The following is a 17,204-nucleotide window of genomic DNA, read 5'->3' as shown; positions in this document are numbered from 1 at the left end:
TGGAAGGGACTTTTGATGTCATTGTGACCATTTTTCTTCCTTTATAGGTATGGCTGCATATTCAGAAAGGGGTTGATTTGCTCACACAGTGGCAGGGGATGGAGCTGGAGTGAGAATTGCCTTCTCCTGAGCCTGTGTTCTATCCATTCTACCATGCTTCTCATGTTGAACCCAGGATTAACTTTCTAGTATAGATGGCTAACCTATTGTCTTTTCTGTGGGTATATGTTAGCTCTCTAGGATGGAAGCAACTAGAAGGCAATTACCAAGTCCTATACTTTTAAATCCATACAACTATGCATATTTAGATTATAAGCTTTGTACTCTAGAGTTTATAAGTGAGTTCATTATATGTATCTTGAATAGACCAATTCTCTTTGTTGAAGAATTAATGATTTAGGACAAAAGAAGGGCTAAGAAGTTACTGAAGACAAAGACTTTTGGTAAGCTAAATGTTGACAATATTTGCCCTGGACAGTGTGATTGGAGCATCCTCCTGTAACCGAAAGGTTGTAGGTTTGATTCCCAGTCAGGGTTCATGCCTAGGTTGTGAGTTCAATCCCTGCTCTGAGCATGTATAGGAGGCAACCAGTCAATGGTTCTCTCCCTTCCTCTCTCTCTAAAAACAATGAAAAAAAAAGAAAAAAGAAAAGCCCTCAAGTGAGGATTTTTAAAAGTGTAGACAATATTTATAGTTGGGACAAAGTCAGAAGGGTTCTAATGAACTGATGATCTTCTTGAGGATTATCTTGAGGATTAATTTCTCATTTATTCACTGAGGCCTACATAAGGCAAAAGAGACTACATGAGTAAGTTAGGCTGGGAAAGGTTCAGTTTTAGGGTGGGGGTCTTACTTTGAGCAGATAGACATGTTCTCTGGGTCTCTTGCAGCCTGGGTGCGGTGCCCAGGGAGAAAGGAAATATGGTTTGGGCCGATAATAGGAGTATTGCCAAGGAGATATTATTTCTAGAGAAGGCTTTCAAGTAAACACATTTCTTCCTGTTTTTACTTTTTCGAAGGCACCTTGTATTTTCTTTGTATTGAGCTGCCCTGTGTGGGTAAACGTAGCACAATCAGAGCTGGAGTTGAAAGTGCAGAGGGATCTCCTTCCTTAACTCCTGAGCACTCTATGGAGGAGGAGAAGCTGTCTGGGTGCCAGAAGAGGAAGCTGTTAATGAGCTTCTCATTTTGCTCCAAAGACTTTTGAATTGATTGTTCAATTCACTTTAAGCTAGAGGCCTGCCTTGGCTTTGATAGGGTATAAAGGAAGGCAATTCCAAGGGCTCCGTGCTGGACATACATACCAGCAGCTGTTCCTGTGTGTTTTTTTTTTTTTTGCTCACAACCCCTTGCTTTCCCACATCCACAGCCCTGCAGGTGCCTGCTGTGGGGAACTTCTGACCTGTCCTTTTGGTCCATGGTGCTTGATCTCCACTGTTTGCAGGTGGCTTGGCCCTCCTCAGAGGCAGACATCAATTGCAAAGATCAGAGTGGGCTGGCTTTGAAGAGGTTTTTCAAATTCTGCTTTGCAAACCTGCTGGGAGATCTGACGTTCCTTTCATGTTTCCATTCCATCTGTCTTTCCAGAGGGCAAAGGGAGGGTCTTCATGTAACCGGAGGTGGGGGGAGGGGGATCAAGAAGCTATGGATGTTGGTCGCAAATTCATTTGAAATTAATTAGATTAATTTCTACTTCTTTTCATCGCAGTCCTCTAACAGCCATTGTATTTCCTCGATCTTGGCGCTGCTCTAGCAAGACTGCCAGTGAGCAGGAAGAATAATTTTTGTATACTCACAAATGAAAGAATGAAAGAAAAGTTCTCATTCATCAAGGAGAGAGGATTAAATACTCTTCTGAATTCTTTCCTTTGTGTATCGGGTCCTGGGTAGTGGTGTGAATATTACAGGAGAGCATTAATAACCTAGTTAATCTCCTAGTGATATCGCCTTACACAGCCAGAATACATTTATCGATTACCCACTGTATGCCAAACATGGGGGTTTCAACTACACCATCACCTGTTCTGACAACAGTCCTACGAAAATATCGGTGTTATCTTTGTTTTATAGATGGGAAAGAAAAAAACCCTGAAACTAAAATGTAACTAAATCTCATGTCAGTTATGCATATGTGAAAGTTCTTTGGTCTATTGAGTCTAAAGTCTCTTCTCTTTGCTCTATACCAGGAGCCATAAGTGAGCCAAACCTAGCTTGCCGCCTGTCTTGGTTTTATTAGGATAGGACCACAACTCTTTGTTTACATTTGGTCTATGGATGCTTTCCTGTTATTATGAACAGTGGGGGTCATTTTGACAGAGAACATATGTCCGGCAAGGCAGAAGATATTTTAATATGTGGACCTTTAAGAAAAAAGTTGGTTAACATTGCCGATAGAGGCCAAGTATTTATTTAGCAAATAGGAGAGTTTTCTGGCTGCACGTTGCAGGTGTAAAACCCAGAGTCTGTCATCAATCTGTCTGTCTCACTGTTTCCCTGCTTCTCATTCCCCTTTATCTTGCAAATATCTTCGTTATGATTTTGTAGAGAGTGGTGGCTTTTACCTCTGAGTCTAAATGCCAGTTGGTAATGGTTTGATTTACTTATTTAGAGATTTCCTGTCAGAGCCTTGTAATAGATAGTTTGAGATTCTAAATGGTTTTGTAAAGCGTCAGTTTTTCGGTGGGTCTTTCCTAAGAGGAAGGATATTAGATAATGTAACAGTAGGGTGACTTAACGAGTTCTGCTGCTTTCATTTCGAAAAGAGAAACATCCCTATGCGTTTTTGCCTGATGTTAATATACTATTGCATGGACAAACTCCAGCCAAGATAGGTTTGAAGAAATATTGCTATCAGTTTTTGCTCCTCAGGCTCATTTGGAGGTTTGCTTAGGAGGAAGTAAGCTGTAGGGCAGCAGTTTTAAAATGTCAGTGTACAGTAGTCCCTCTCTATATAGCGGTTCACTTATCGCGGCCTCACTATATCGCGGGATTTTTAAAAATATTATATTTAATTATTTATAGCGGATTTTTCGCTATATCACAGGATTCTGTGGTACTCTATATGTATGTTGTTAAAGTTACGTAGGCTTAAGAGTGTAGAATATGTTTAAGAACATAAGTAGCGTTTATAAAAGTGTGGAAAAGGTTCATAAGGGACTGGGAATGGTTTGTAAGTGTGTGGGAGGATTTATAAAGCCTTAACATATATATAAATACTAAAATAAATATAAGGTTCCTCCTTCACGGATTTTCACCTATCGCGGGGGGGTCTAGAACGTAATACCTGCACTAAGTGAGGGAATACTGTATATAAGAAACACTTGGGATGTTTTTAAAAAATGGAGATTCCCAGGCCCTCAGCCAAAGAGATCTTGAATCAGGAAGTCTGCTATAGGTGCCTCTGAGGCTTTCGGGCAACAGTTGGTTTGGGGAGTGGAGCAGTAGCTGACTACAAGGATACTAGGTTATTCAAATAAGGATATTATCCGTGACTCATTTTTAATTCTGGTTCAATTTCTCTTGGAATATGATGCTGTAGCTATACATTTTAAATGTTTATTTAAGTGAAACATAATAGGAAAATCATGTTGCTATAAATGTATTTGAGCTAATTCTTTCTTCCACTATCTCTAATAATGACAATAGCATTTTATGTTGTACATCATACTTTATAGCTATCGAGGTCCTCATTATGTACATCTCATTTGATTTTAACATCAACCCTTGAGATAGATGTGGCAAGTAGTGTAATTTTCATTTATCAAATGAGAAAATTGAGAATTAGAAAACAAGTGATTTTTTTCCCCCTAACAGTATAGCTAATAAGCAGTCCATCTTGAATTCCCACACTCTGTTTCTAATTTCTAGTCCTGCTGCAGCTTGTTCTTATGACACCTATTTTGATTTTTAGAGTAAACTACAATCATTTATAACTCATGGCCCTCTGAGAGGAAGGATAAGCTGTCCATAGTTAAATACTTGAGAATCGCCCATAGGTCTCTCAAGGTAGAGGGAGATGATCATAGGCGTATACAGATTGGTGAATCAGTTGTCTTTATAGAACATTCTTAAGCATGGAAAAAGAAATCTCTCTCCTTTCTTGGACAGAAACTTTATAAGACGTGTCGAGAGATGCAGGAGCGGATCATGGACCTGCTTGTGGTGGTGGAGAATGAAGACATAACTGTTGAGCTCATTCAAGTGAACGAGGATTTGAATAATGCCATCCTGGGATACGAGAGGTGAGCAGACGGTGCACCCTCTCCAGCCCTGCTCCAAGTCTAGTTTCACCACCAGGTTACTCAGCATGCTATTAGAATGCCTACAAGGAGAACACTCAGGAAGATCAAGAACAAGTTTGGAACAAGGCTGCCTTCCTCCCAATATAAGGGATCTTGGTCCTGGCCTTCTGGGAGCTTGTGATATGGCTTACAAGAATAAGCAGTGCTAGGAGCATTGTTGGGCACTCTCAGGCTGCGTATACCCCTAACCTATGAGTGGGACCTGGATTTTATTCACTGAACATTGTCTTCACTGAGCACACTGTAGGCTCTCAAATAGATGAAATGCTATAAACAAAGACTCTCAGTGAAAGTGAAATTGACCGTAAGTTTGAGATGGAGAAGAATACGAAAAGAGAAGAGGGGAGAATATTTTATATGGAGAAAATAGTCTATGAAAAACTAGAGCAGCCTGTGAAGAAATTTTTTTTAATATGCTTTATTGATTATGCTGTTACAGTTGTCCCAATTTCTTTTCCCTTTGTTCCCCTCCACCCAGTGACTTCCCTCCCTCCAGTTGTCCCCCCCACCTTAGTCCATGCCCATTGGTTGTGCATATAGTTCTTCTTAACATCTTCCTGTCTACTCCACTCCCTCCTACTATGCTTCTTAATTCCTGTACCATCTCCCTCCCTTTCCCCCCTTCCTCCTCCCTGCTGACCTCCCCCCATAATGTTCTCCGTACCTATCATTCTTTTCCCACTCTCGTTGCCTACTTAGTTTGCCTTTGTTTCGGTTCCCTAGCTTCTGTTGTTGGTTGTTGTGATACAGTTTTCATTTTAATGTTCATAGTTTTGATTCTCTTTCTCCTAAACAAGTCCCTTTAACATTTCCTATAACAGTGGTTTGGATCTAATGAACTCCTTCAGTTTTACTTTGTCCTGGAAGCACTTTCTCTGCCCTTCTATTCTGAATGACAGCTTCACTGGATAGAGTAATCGTGGTCGTAGGTTTTTGCTTTTCATTACGTTGAATATTTCTTGGCAGTCCCTTCTTGCCTGCAGAGTTTCTTTTGAGAAACCAGCTGATAGTCTTATTGGGACCCCTTTGTACATAATTCTCTTCTTCTCTCTTGCTGCTTTTAGGATTCTCTCTTTATTCTTAATTTTTGACGTTTTGATTATAATGTGTCTTGGTGTGGTTCTCCGTGGGTCCATTTTTTTTGGAACTCTCTGTGTTTCCTGGACCCGTAAGTCTATTTCCTTCCCCAGGTTAGGGAAGTTCTGCTTCATTATTTTTTCACATAATTTTTCAATTTCTAGTTCTTCACATTCTGGAAACACTATCATTCAGATATTGGCCCACTTATAGCTATTTTATAGGTTTCTGAGCCTCTCCGCATTTTCCTCATTTTTCGTTTCCTCTTTCTGCACTGGTTGACTGTTTGTTCCTTCCCTATGTTCCGATTTGTTGGTTTGATCCCTGGTTTTCTTTCCCTCACCATTAGTTTCGTATGTGTTTTTGTTCATTTCAGCAGGATTAGCATTCATTCCTTCCCCGTCTTGTTTAAGATCTGCTGTTAGGTCTGTAAACATTCATATAACCAAAGCTCCGAACTGTGCCTCAGAAAGATTTCCTATCTGCTGCTTCGTTAGATTAGATATTTGCTGTCTGGTCAGCTGTGTTACCGGGATCTCTATCATGATCTGTGCCATTCTGGCAGTTTTGTGTTTACCTTTGTTTCCTGGGTGGGGCTGTCACACTTCCTACACTATAGGGGGCAGAGCCCCATGCAGTCGTTACAACCGGGCGACCCTTCTCACCACACTGTGGCATTTTCTGTGGGGGTGGGGGTCCAAGATGGCTTCCTGCCATTTACTCTTTAACAGTGAAACACTGAGAGACCAGGAGCCTCCTCTTTCATCCCCACCCACTCTGGGCCTCACAGTCCAAGGCAGTGGAGGTCTGCCTTCCCCGGTGTTGGAATTGCAAGCTGATGGATTTGGTCTGCAGCCGGGGGTGCTTCCCAGGTGCTTCTCGCCTCCCCTTTAATATGGGTGTCTGCGCTTACTGCCATTCCGTTGCCATCACCAGTGCTGCCACCGCAGACAGCACAGCTTGACTTCTCCACCTCGCCTTCACCCATCCTACCCATCTGGACGAGCACCACTTGTTTATAACTTCATACATTGGACTTCCATTTATTTTCTGGAACTTCTGGTTATTTCTGTTTTTGTGGTAGTTGTATTCCTTCTTAGGTGTGGAGGGAGACAGAGCATGTCAGCCTAGGCCTCCATCTTGGTCCAAAGTCTCAGGAAATTTTTTATATGAACATAGATTAAAAAAAAATTTTTTTTCATTCAGAAAAGAACAAAGGGAAAAATGTTAAATACTCGTAACTTTATCACTAATATTTTAGTCCCAATTTTTTAATAGTTATATTTATATAGAGAACACATACTTTTGTTTCTTCCTTGATTTTATTTACTATATAACAAGTCTTTGTGTATCTTGTGTTTTTAAACACTTTTGGGAAACTTTTTTTTTTTTTTAAGAGAGAGACAGGGGAGGTGAGAGAAAAAGAGAAGGAGAGAAACAACAATGGGTTGCCTCTCATAATATGTCCTGACCAGGGACTGAACCCACAGCCTAGGCACATGCCCTGACCAGGAATTGAACTGGCAACCTTTTGCTTTGCCAGATGATGCCCAACCAACTGAGCCACACTGGCCAGGGTGGAAACCATTATTTTTAATAGCTGCATGCTCATAATGGCCCATGTTTCTCTCACAGTTCACTTATTAGGCATTTATGTTATTTCTAACTCATTCATTCATCAGAAAAAGTATTCTTATAATCTTATAGTAGGAAACCACCTTAAATCATAACTATCTACACTTGGAAATTGAAATAACTGCTGTGAAACGAAAGTACAGGAGGTCTGTTTGGTGAGAATCACAGTGGGACCCAATCCAAATTGGGAGAAGGAAGCTTCTGTGAGGAAGTGCCCTTTAATCTGAGAACTCTGGAAAGAGTGGAAGTTGACTAAACAAGGAACAAAGCAAGAGCAGGTACAATTTGTGAAAATACGGGGAAGTGCCATAGACCTGGGGAGAGCGCATGCACCCAGAGCCCAGCCCCAACAAGCTGCAGCGTGCTTTGGTGACAGGTGGCTTTTTCCTCAGTTTGAAAACAGAGCTCCAGACAAGTCCCCTGATCTCTTTCCAGACCTACCTACTGTAGAAATTTTGTATCTTCAGAGATCCCCACACTTTTCTCGATCTGTGTTTCTTAGTTAGAGAGGATTTGGCATTTGGGTGGGACAGCGTTCTCTCTCCCTCCTCACTAAATGTCAGCGTGTTCCTCCTAAGAGGGCATTTGGAGGCACCCTGGGGAGCACCATCTCTGTTGCGAATTACTGGCGATATGGAATTGTGCAGTGACCATATTTCTAACTAGCCGATGAGGAATGAGGGCAGTGACCGAGTAGTCCTGGATCAAATCTTGATGATTTCAGACAAGATGTTTAAATTTTCTAAGACTTAAGTTGTTTTTCCTGTTTGGTAAAGAGGATAATACTACCTATTTGGAGGGTTTTCTTTTGGAAATTAAATGAGATAACATGTATAAAAGCACCCAGGGGAGTGTGCTAGCACACTGACACTCATTAAATTTAATTTCTTGTCTTCCTCCTCTCTGTTAACATCCCACTGAGCATTTTAATTTGACAAGACCCCCCCCCCCACACTGATCATGAATGAACCAAAAGAATCCATGAAGTAAAACCAGTAGCTCTGAAATAAGCTCTTTGCTCACTATCTTGTATTTACCGCCTATCAGTGACAGCAGCCCTTTGGATGACGAGAGGACAGGGCATCGACTGAGGCTGGGAGCCCCGCGATCCATGTTCTCTCCGCTCTGAACAATCTCCCAATCCTTTGCCCTTTTGTTTTCTGCGGCATAAATCGTTGTAAGCTGGAAAATATCTAAGGGAAACCACATGGTTTTCAGTAGAGTGCTGCCTTCTGGTTTTCATTTTGGAGAATTCTGTTACAAACCGTAAGACCAATGACTAAAATCTTCCTCTGAAGGGGATGTATGTTTATTTGGTCGAGCTATCAGGATATTGGATTCCTTCCATGAACGGCTCATTCTGGTTCAGCTTTGAACCATGTGGGCCAAAAGCAACTGCAGGCACTTGTGAGACAGAAACACCGAGTCTTAAGATTTGGAGAGAGATCCCTGTCTCTAGAAGAGATACATCTGGTGTATTAGTTTCCAATAGCTGCTATAACAAATTATCACAACCTTAGCTTAAACCAGCATAAATTTACTATCTTACAGTTCTGTATGAGTCTGAAATGAGTCTCACCAGGCTATCGTCAAGGTGCGGGCAGGGCTGCATTTCTCTTTGGAGGCCCTAGTGACTCCTCTTTTGTTTTCTTAACTTTTGCAACTTCTAGAAGCTTCCCACTTTCCTTGGCTCGTGACCCCCGCCCCCGACCCCCCCCCCCACTTTCCTCCATCCTGGAAGCCAACATCATCTAGCTCAGTGGTCCCCAATTTTTATGGCACCAAGGACTGGTTTCATGAAAGACAATTTTTCCATGGACTGGAGTGGGGTGAGGGGGGTGGCTTTATACCTGCCACCAGATGCAGATTACTTGTCATTTGCCACTCTCTGATAGGGTTTTGATATGAGGCTGCAAGCAACAGATTTATTATGGTCTCTGTGCAGTCAAACCTCTCTGCCAATGATAATCTGTATTTGCAGCCGCTCCCCAGCGCTAGCATCACCGCCTCAGTTCCATCTCAGGTCATCAGGCATTAGATTCTCAACCTGGATCCCTCACATACGCAGTTCACAGGAGGGTCTGCGCTCCTATGAGGATCTAATGCCACTGCTGATCTGACAGGACGCGGAGCCCAGGCGGTGATGTGAGCGATGGGAGCAGCTGTAAATACAGATGACGCTTTGCTTGCTTGCCCACTGCTCACCTCCTGCTGTGTGGCCCGGTTCATAACAGGCCACCGATGGAGAGTTGGGGAACCCTGGTCTAGTTGAGTCCTTTTCACATCATATCACTCTTGCTTCCCCTTCTGCCACCCTCTTCCACATTTAAGGACATTAGTGATTATATTAGGCTCATCCATATAATCTCCAGGATAATCTCCATGTTGAAATCAGCTCGCTAGCCACCTTCTTTCTATTAACCATCTAACCAAACATATCCATTGTTCTATTGATTAGGGTGTGGATATTTGGGGGGGGGAGGGCATCATTCTGCCCATCGCAATCTGTCCCCTGGTTCCCAAAGATGCACATCTATCCCACATGCAAAATACGTTCACCGTATTCCAACATCCCCAGAAGTCCCCACTCATTATGTCCCGGGAATAGTTGTGCAGATAAGGAAGTGGAAATTTGTTATTCAAGGCTTGACCTGTGGAGGGTGTTCAGACCCAGCATAACTAACTAGCATGCAAGAGGCCAAGGTCATAAGTAGATGGGAAAAAAAACAAAAACATGTATTTTAGACAGGGAAAAGTCCTTAAAACCAAGTACATGTTCCAATTCACTGTAAGCTTTTAGACTTTAAAGTGTTTAGGTTCACAGAGTCAGTGTGTCATAGTATTAATACCATGTTTTTAAGGCAAGTCTTAGTTTGTATAGCATTTCCACATTCATCCACCTGTATCATCTACTGATACCTTGCCGATGAGAATAACTTTCTGAGGAAATGGTTCAAATATTGCTATTTTCTTTGAGCAGATGGAGAACTGAGGATCAGGAAGAAACATCAGTGGTCATATAGCTACTTGATAATAATGCTGATACTTGAACCTTGACTTCTACCTTCAACTTTACTATTCTTCCTAAACTTTTACTTTATTTTATTTGTGTGTTTATTTCACTGCTCCTCCTTTACCCCCAGTGTACAAGCAGCATAAAATTTTTAAAAGTTATAAAAGGTCAGTATTGTTAGTAGGTATCAAATACTACTTCAATAAATGTATTTGAATTTTTATGGGAAATTATAATGGCAAAATTGGAAACACCTTAAATATCTGAGAATAATAAGAATAGTTAAATATGTGATATGTTCATAAGGTAAAATATGCAACCACTAAAAATTGTATTTCTGAATAACAAAAAAGTACTTGCAAATTAATTGAATTAGGATACAGAATTATATAAAATATAATTTCATCTAAGTTTAAAATAGATTAACTTACAGAAAAATATACTGGAAGGAAATACATTATGATGTTAAGGACCATTTCTCAGGTGATAGAAATGATTAGGGACCATTTCTAGGTGATGGAATTGTTATTATTTTAAATAGTTTTCCGTTTTCAAGCAACGCCAAACCTCTGAGCCCTTCAACAAAGAGAAGGGACGATGAAGATTAAAAGAAGTAATGGAGAAAAAAAATGAAAAATCTGGAGGGGCAAAACCATTTTTAGAACTGGCACCCAAGGACATTGGAATACTTGGACATTAAAATTCCAATGTATATAGGTTCTGCTACCAATATCAAGATTGAGGGGGGTGGCCCACACCAACAAGAAATTTATGGGGTACCAGCTGGGTTCCTAAAATTCAACTCAATTTCAACACAGTCTACCCAAAATAGCAGCAGATGCCCCAGGTTCAGGGCTTATTCCACAGAAATGTCCCCACCTAACCAACAACCCCAGATGCCTGTTGAAAGCCCAGGCTGTTAACTTTGCTGCTGACCCACTGGCTAGAAAATAGAATTTCCACAACCTCATCCAACAACAACAACAAACTGTTATTTTCTTGCTGTGTTCTGTAAGGGCATTATTACTTTTATAAACTAAAAAATGTTACTCAAGTACTTTATTGGGAATGGAGTGGTGATGAAACTGCCTTTATTCCTAAATATTTGCATCGTAATTTAAATATCGTAGAATTTTCAAACTCATTTTATTTTAAATATTTATGTTTTGCTAATTCAAACAGGTTTACTCGCAACCAACAAAGGATTTTGCAGCAAAATAATCAGAGGGAAGATGCCAACGTAAGTGTATAGAAATGTTATAAAAATATACAATTGAATGGTTTACACATTGTACAGTACGGAGCAAGGCTTATGTTAAAATAGGCCTTAACAAAGAGGAGACTTTCCTTAATGACTGGGATGATTTTGATGGTGTAGTTTTCTCAATAACTTGATATTATTCAGTTATTAATAAGAGGTCATCCGAAGGTAATTAAGCAGGAACTCACACAGATGGTGAGATATGGTGGTACTCATGTTGCCTATTGAATGGAGAATTCTCCCTCAAGATGAATCCAAAATAGGATTCTCCTTTCTCCAAAGAAAGGCTTCTGGAGAGAAAGCTATGATAAACTACCTGACATCATTTTTCCAAATTCTATTTTTGTTTGCTTTGTTTTCAGACTACCAGTGAACCTTCTGCCCCATCCTGTGATCTGGTTGACCTAAGTCCCAGCCCTCCGGATCCTAGGACCTCCCTGGAAGAGCTCAACACCATGAATGCTCAGCTTTCAGACTTAAGTAAGCAAGCTCGTGGGCCCTTCCGAGTAGCAGAAGAGCTTGCTATGAAACCCTTCTCCTTGGTTTCATGATTAAGTGCAACCAGAGAGGGGCTGAAGTCAGTCTGAATATCAGAACTATATCAGGAGATGCCACTTCTTGGCAGATGGTTGCATCATACCCAGTACAGGTGGGAGATGGGACAGGCTTAGACTCTCCTGCAGTTCATGTGGCCTGCTTTAGAGAGGCTGTTCAATTCCATGGCCCGTACTTAAGTCTACTCTGAATACCGTCTTTGGGTGTCTCTGCCATGCTACAGCATCGAGAAGGGAATATTGGATGTAGAGAAATTCAGGAATCGTGAGGCCTTACCCACATGGTGGTGAACTGTGGAGAAGCAAACACAGGCTTTTCAGTTAGAGGAGTCCAGGGTGAAACCCCAATTCTGCCACCTCTTAGCCACCTAACCTCTGAGACTTTCCTACCTTAAAAAGTAAGAACAGTGGCTACTTCAGTGGGTTTCTGTGAAGGTAAATGAATAATGTGTATAAAATGCATTGTTGCCTTGGGGGTTACCTGTCTTATCTGTCTTATATGTTATCACCTGCTATCCTTATTCCCAAAACGTTTGGGTAAATTACAAAATAAGGATGATTACAAAAAATTCTGAAGTCTGGAACTTTTTGCCAAACTAAAATCAGTTTTGTTTTATTTTTTTCTCTTATGTTAGGCCGTTTTTCCAGAGTCAAAATACTTGGTATCACTGTGTTTGTGATTTTCTTATAACTTCCTTCATTTCTGAAATGTTGGGCGGTTTGCTTACGTAGAACAGTGGGATGGATGGACAGAGTCTGTTACATAAAAGAGTTTTCTTGAGTTTTTATGAGGCATTTTCTTAGGGGAAGGGAATAATTATTCTCTTTGGGTTGTCTCACTTAAGATGGGAAGTTAAGAGTTGGGGGAGCGCTGGCTGGTGTCGCTCAGTGGATTGAGCGCCGGCCTGCAAACCAAAGGGTCGCTGGTTCTATTCCTAGTCAGGGCACATGCCTGGGTTGCAGGCCAGGTCCCTGGTTGGGGGCAAGTGAGAAGCAACCACACACTTTGATGCTTCTCTCCCTTTCATTGTCCCTCCCTTCTCCTCTCTCTAAAAACAAATAAATGAATAAAATCTTAAATTAAAAACATAAAAAGAGTTGGGACAGGTTAGGGTAGAGCTCTGTATATACAAGAGGATTTTACTTTTGAAGTTGGTAGAACAAGACACATAAAATCCCTCTCGTTCCTAATCATTTTGGGATTTTATAAAACCCAGTAGCGTAACATCTGTTGCCTTTCAACAACCTAATAACCTCTTTAATTTCTATCTGAGGAAAGTCCATAATTCTTGGTGATGGAAATCAATCTCTCTCTCTTTCTCTCTCTCAATACTGTGGGAAAGGCAACAGAACAAGTTATTGACAAAATGTTTTAAATCCAAACAACAATTCCATTTTGTGTTCTAGGTTTCCGCTCTCCAAGTCCTATTGTAACGAACAACTTGCAACCCAGTGTTCATCCACAGGTGGATTTGCTAGCCTTGGAAAATACAGAAACAGCCACGTAAGTATGTCAGTCATACTCCAGAACTAACGGTATCTTGTTCTTTCCCTCATACTTCCAGGAAGTGTGACGTAACAGGAAAACTAGAGACTTCGGAGTCAGACAGACCTGAGTTAGGATCTCAGTGCTACTTCTTCCTACTAGCCATGGGACCTTCGATAAGATATACCTAGTGTGAACCTTCATTTTCTTCTAAGAATACTTCCTAGAAGTATTCCTAGGGTTCTTACAAAGATTCTGTGAGATGCTGTACATACCCCCTAATATGGTATTTGGTACATAATAAGCCTTCAATAAATTGTCTCTGTTATTTTTAAAGTGATTGACAGGAAGTAGATGAAATACAATGACAAAGGAAGGGGAAGAGAAATAAGGTTCAAATGGTTCAGCATAATGGCCACACCAGTTACCAAGTACTTGCTATGTGCCAGGCACTTTGCTAAGCTGTTTTTGTGTTTTTCATTTAATCTCTGCAAAGGTTTTTGGGTCAGTGCTATTGCTATCATTCTCATTTTATAGGAGAAAAGGCTGAGTGAAACTTAAGGACTAGAACTTGCCCAAGTTCGTTGGGCTATGAAGTAGCAGTTCTTGTTAATGGTTACTTGTTTTACCATGTGATCTCCTGGATCTCATAGTTTAGTGTGCATGAAAAGTCACTTGGGCGACTATTGAATGGTAAAATTGCTGGCCCCCAGACATATAGGCAAAACCAACCATCCAAATGTCTTATGGACTTGAGATTTTTCCACCCCTCTGTGTTTGTAGTTTAATTTGTTCATTACAGAACAAATGAGTGATGAAATTATTCATAACAGTAAGGATCCTTGGGAAACAGTGATGATGGGATAAAGTCACAGGCCGTATTTATGGCCCACTGACTACCAGGCAGCAGGCTAAGAAGAATAAGAAATGGCTATTAATTTCTTGCTAGTGCTCCCAATAGGCCCGAGGTAGGTACCCTATCATTCTCAATTTATAAATGAAGAAACCAAGGCTGAGGACAATAACTTGCCAAAGGTTACCCTTCTGGTAAAATTGACACGCCACCCTTTCTTATGTTTAGTTCTGTGAATTTTGACAAATAGAGTTATATAACTACTACCACAATCAGGATACAGACTGGTTCATCACCCCTGAAAACTCCCTTGCGTTGTTACTTTATAGTCATACCCTCCCCAACCTGTGCAACCACCAATCTGTTCTCATCACTATAATTTTGCCTTTTGGAGAATGATTTCTAAATAGAATCACACAGTATGTAGCAGTCCTTGAAAAGGTTGTGTAAAGTTGGTGTTTACTTCACATATTTGAAGCTGTTATAAGTGCATATGCATTTAGGACTGTTATAGCTTCTTAGTGAATTGAGCCTTTTATCATTATATAATGTTCTCCTTTGTCCCTTGTTATTTTCTTTGCCCTGATGTCTACTTTGATATGAATATGGCCACACTAGCATTGTTTTGATTGGTGTTTGTGTGGTATATCTTGTTCCATCTTTGTATTTTTTATGTACATCAATATTTGAAGTGAATTTCTTATAGATAGAATGTGATTGTGTCATGCATTTTTATGTCTTCTTATAATTTTTGTCTTTAATTGGTATGGTTAGACCATTTCTATTTAATGAAATTTTATGTTTGGATTAAGATTCTACCATGGTGTAATGTCTTGTTTGTTTCTTTTTTCCTGCATACTTTTGGGTCATTTGAATGTTTTCAGTATTCCATTTTATCTTTTGTGATCTTTGTATAGTTTATATATGAGGGCAGGGACTGGTTGCTCTAGGGATCACAATATATGTAACTTTTAAGTCTGCTTAGAACCAGTATTTGACCACTTGAAGTGCAATGGAAAAACTTAACCACCATATAGATCTTCCACTTAAATTATAGTTATCATATATATTACACCTATATACATTGAAAAAAAATTACCACTAGACAATATTATAATTTTTGCTTGCAACCCACAAATGTATTTCAAAGAACTCAAGAAGAGACAAATAGCCTATTCCATTTACACAATATTTACCATTGTTGATGCTCTTTGATTTTGTTCTGGTATAATTTCCCTTCTCCCTAAAGGATTTCCTTCAGCCGTTCTTTTACAGCAGTGGAAATATCTTAGTTTTACTTCAGTCTAGTATGTCTTCATTTCGTATTTGTTCCTAAAGGATATTTTCACTAGATATAGGATTCTGGCTTAACAGTTCTTTTTTTTTCAGCAGTTTTTCAATTCCACTCTCTTCTGGCCTATATGGTTTCTAATAATTGTTCACATTTAATAATTCTAATAATTGGTTTCTATAAACCATATAATTCTATATGGTTTCTAATAATTGTTCACATCTAATAATTCTAATAATTGTTCACATTTTTGTTCCCTATAGATACTGTGTTGTTTTCTTGGACTATGCTTTCAAGAACTTTTATTTTTTTCTAATTTTGAACAATTTTATGATGATGTGTCTGGGCATTGGATTTTATTCTGTTCTGGGTTTGCTGAGTGTATTAGTTTCCCGTGGCTACCATTAAAAAAAATTACCACAAACTCGGTGGTTTAAAACCACAGGAACTTATTTTCTCAGAGCTCTGGAGACTAAAAGTCTGAAATTCAGCAGGGCCACACAGCAGGGTTTTTAGAGGGGAAGTCATTCTTTGCCCCTTCCATAGTCTGGTGACTGTTGGCATTCCTTGGCTTGTTGCCACATCACTCCATTTTCTGCCTCCACCATCACATTGCCTTCTCTTATCTACAGTTTCCAGTGCTTTTCTCTTTCAAGCTCACTTGTCATTGGATTTAGGGCCCATTCAAATTATACAGGTTGATATTGTCATCTTAAAATCCTTAACTTATATGCATCTGCAAAGACCCTTTTTCCAAATAAGGTAACATTAGGACAAGGACATAAGTTTTGGGGGAGCCACCCTTCAACCAGCTCCACTGAACTTCTTTAATCTGTGGTTTGCCTTTCACCAAACTTGTGAAGTTTTCAGCCTTTATTTCTTCAATTTTTTTTTTTTTAGCCTTACCTATTTTCTGCTGTCCTGGGAATCTTGTTGGCACAAATGTTAGTTAGATCTGTTGTCATTGTCTCATAGATTCCTAGGGTTCTGTTCATTACTTTTCTCCCTTTCTTTTTCCTGTTTTTTAGACTGGATGATTCCTATATCTGTGTTTAAGTACACTCATTGTGTCCTCTCTCATCCTCATTTGATGTTAAGCTCATTCTGTAATTATTTTTAAATTTCAACTATTATATTTTTCAATTCTAAAATTACCATTTCACTCTCCATATCTTGTGTTTCTTTGCTGAGACGTCTATGTTTCCATTTTTTTTTGAAGAGTGTTTGCAATTGCTTGTTGAAGCATTTGTGTTCAAGAGCTGCTTTAAAATCTCAGATAATTTCAGCATCTGTATCGTAATGATATTAACCTTTCAATTTGTCTTCTCTCTTGCAATTTGAAATGTTCCTCATTCTTCAAGTTCCTAGTAAATTTGGCTCGTGTATTGGAGGTGTTGAATGTTATGACATACTTGCTGTTATATAAATCCTATTGGGAATGTTGATATTTTGGTATTATTAGGCAAACACCCTCATTAGGCTCATGCCACAGTGCTAATCTGCCTTCTCTATGCTGTGGTTCCAACGCTGCTAAGCTTTCAGTCTTTGCGGTGCTATTCGGGTCCGTTTCACATGTGCACCACTCAGCCGTCAGTCTAAGGTCTGGACAGCAGGCTGTGCATTCGGTTCTGTCTTTGGCATCCTGACTGGGAATGGACCCACAGAGGCACAGATTAGAGGGGAGCCCAGGATTTCACAAATAATTTTATAAGTTTGTTTTCCCAAATCCGTC

At 40.0% G+C, this 17,204-nt stretch overlaps 1 protein-coding gene across 3 annotated transcripts in view; it reads left to right on the top strand.

The window, feature by feature from the left end:
• Nucleotides 1–17,204, top strand: part of TOM1L1 (target of myb1 like 1 membrane trafficking protein) — a 50,362-nt gene that overhangs the window by 24,955 nt on the left and 8,203 nt on the right. For all 3 annotated transcript variants that reach the window (XM_090257357.1, XM_090257356.1, XM_090257354.1), the window contains 4 exons: nucleotides 4,109–4,242; nucleotides 11,210–11,267; nucleotides 11,651–11,768; nucleotides 13,250–13,346. In XM_090257357.1, the coding sequence (XP_090113483.1) occupies nucleotides 4,109–4,242; nucleotides 11,210–11,267; nucleotides 11,651–11,768; nucleotides 13,250–13,346 (407 nt within the window). The remainder of the gene's footprint in view (nucleotides 1–4,108; nucleotides 4,243–11,209; nucleotides 11,268–11,650; nucleotides 11,769–13,249; nucleotides 13,347–17,204) is intronic.

Source organism: Furipterus horrens, unplaced genomic scaffold (genome assembly GCF_987537825.1).
Source record: "Furipterus horrens unplaced genomic scaffold, mFurHor1.1.pri manual_scaffold_11, whole genome shotgun sequence".
Lineage (NCBI taxonomy): Eukaryota > Metazoa > Chordata > Mammalia > Chiroptera > Furipteridae > Furipterus > Furipterus horrens.
Note: the sequence above shows the minus strand (reverse complement) of the source record. Positions and strands in the feature narration are given on the sequence as shown.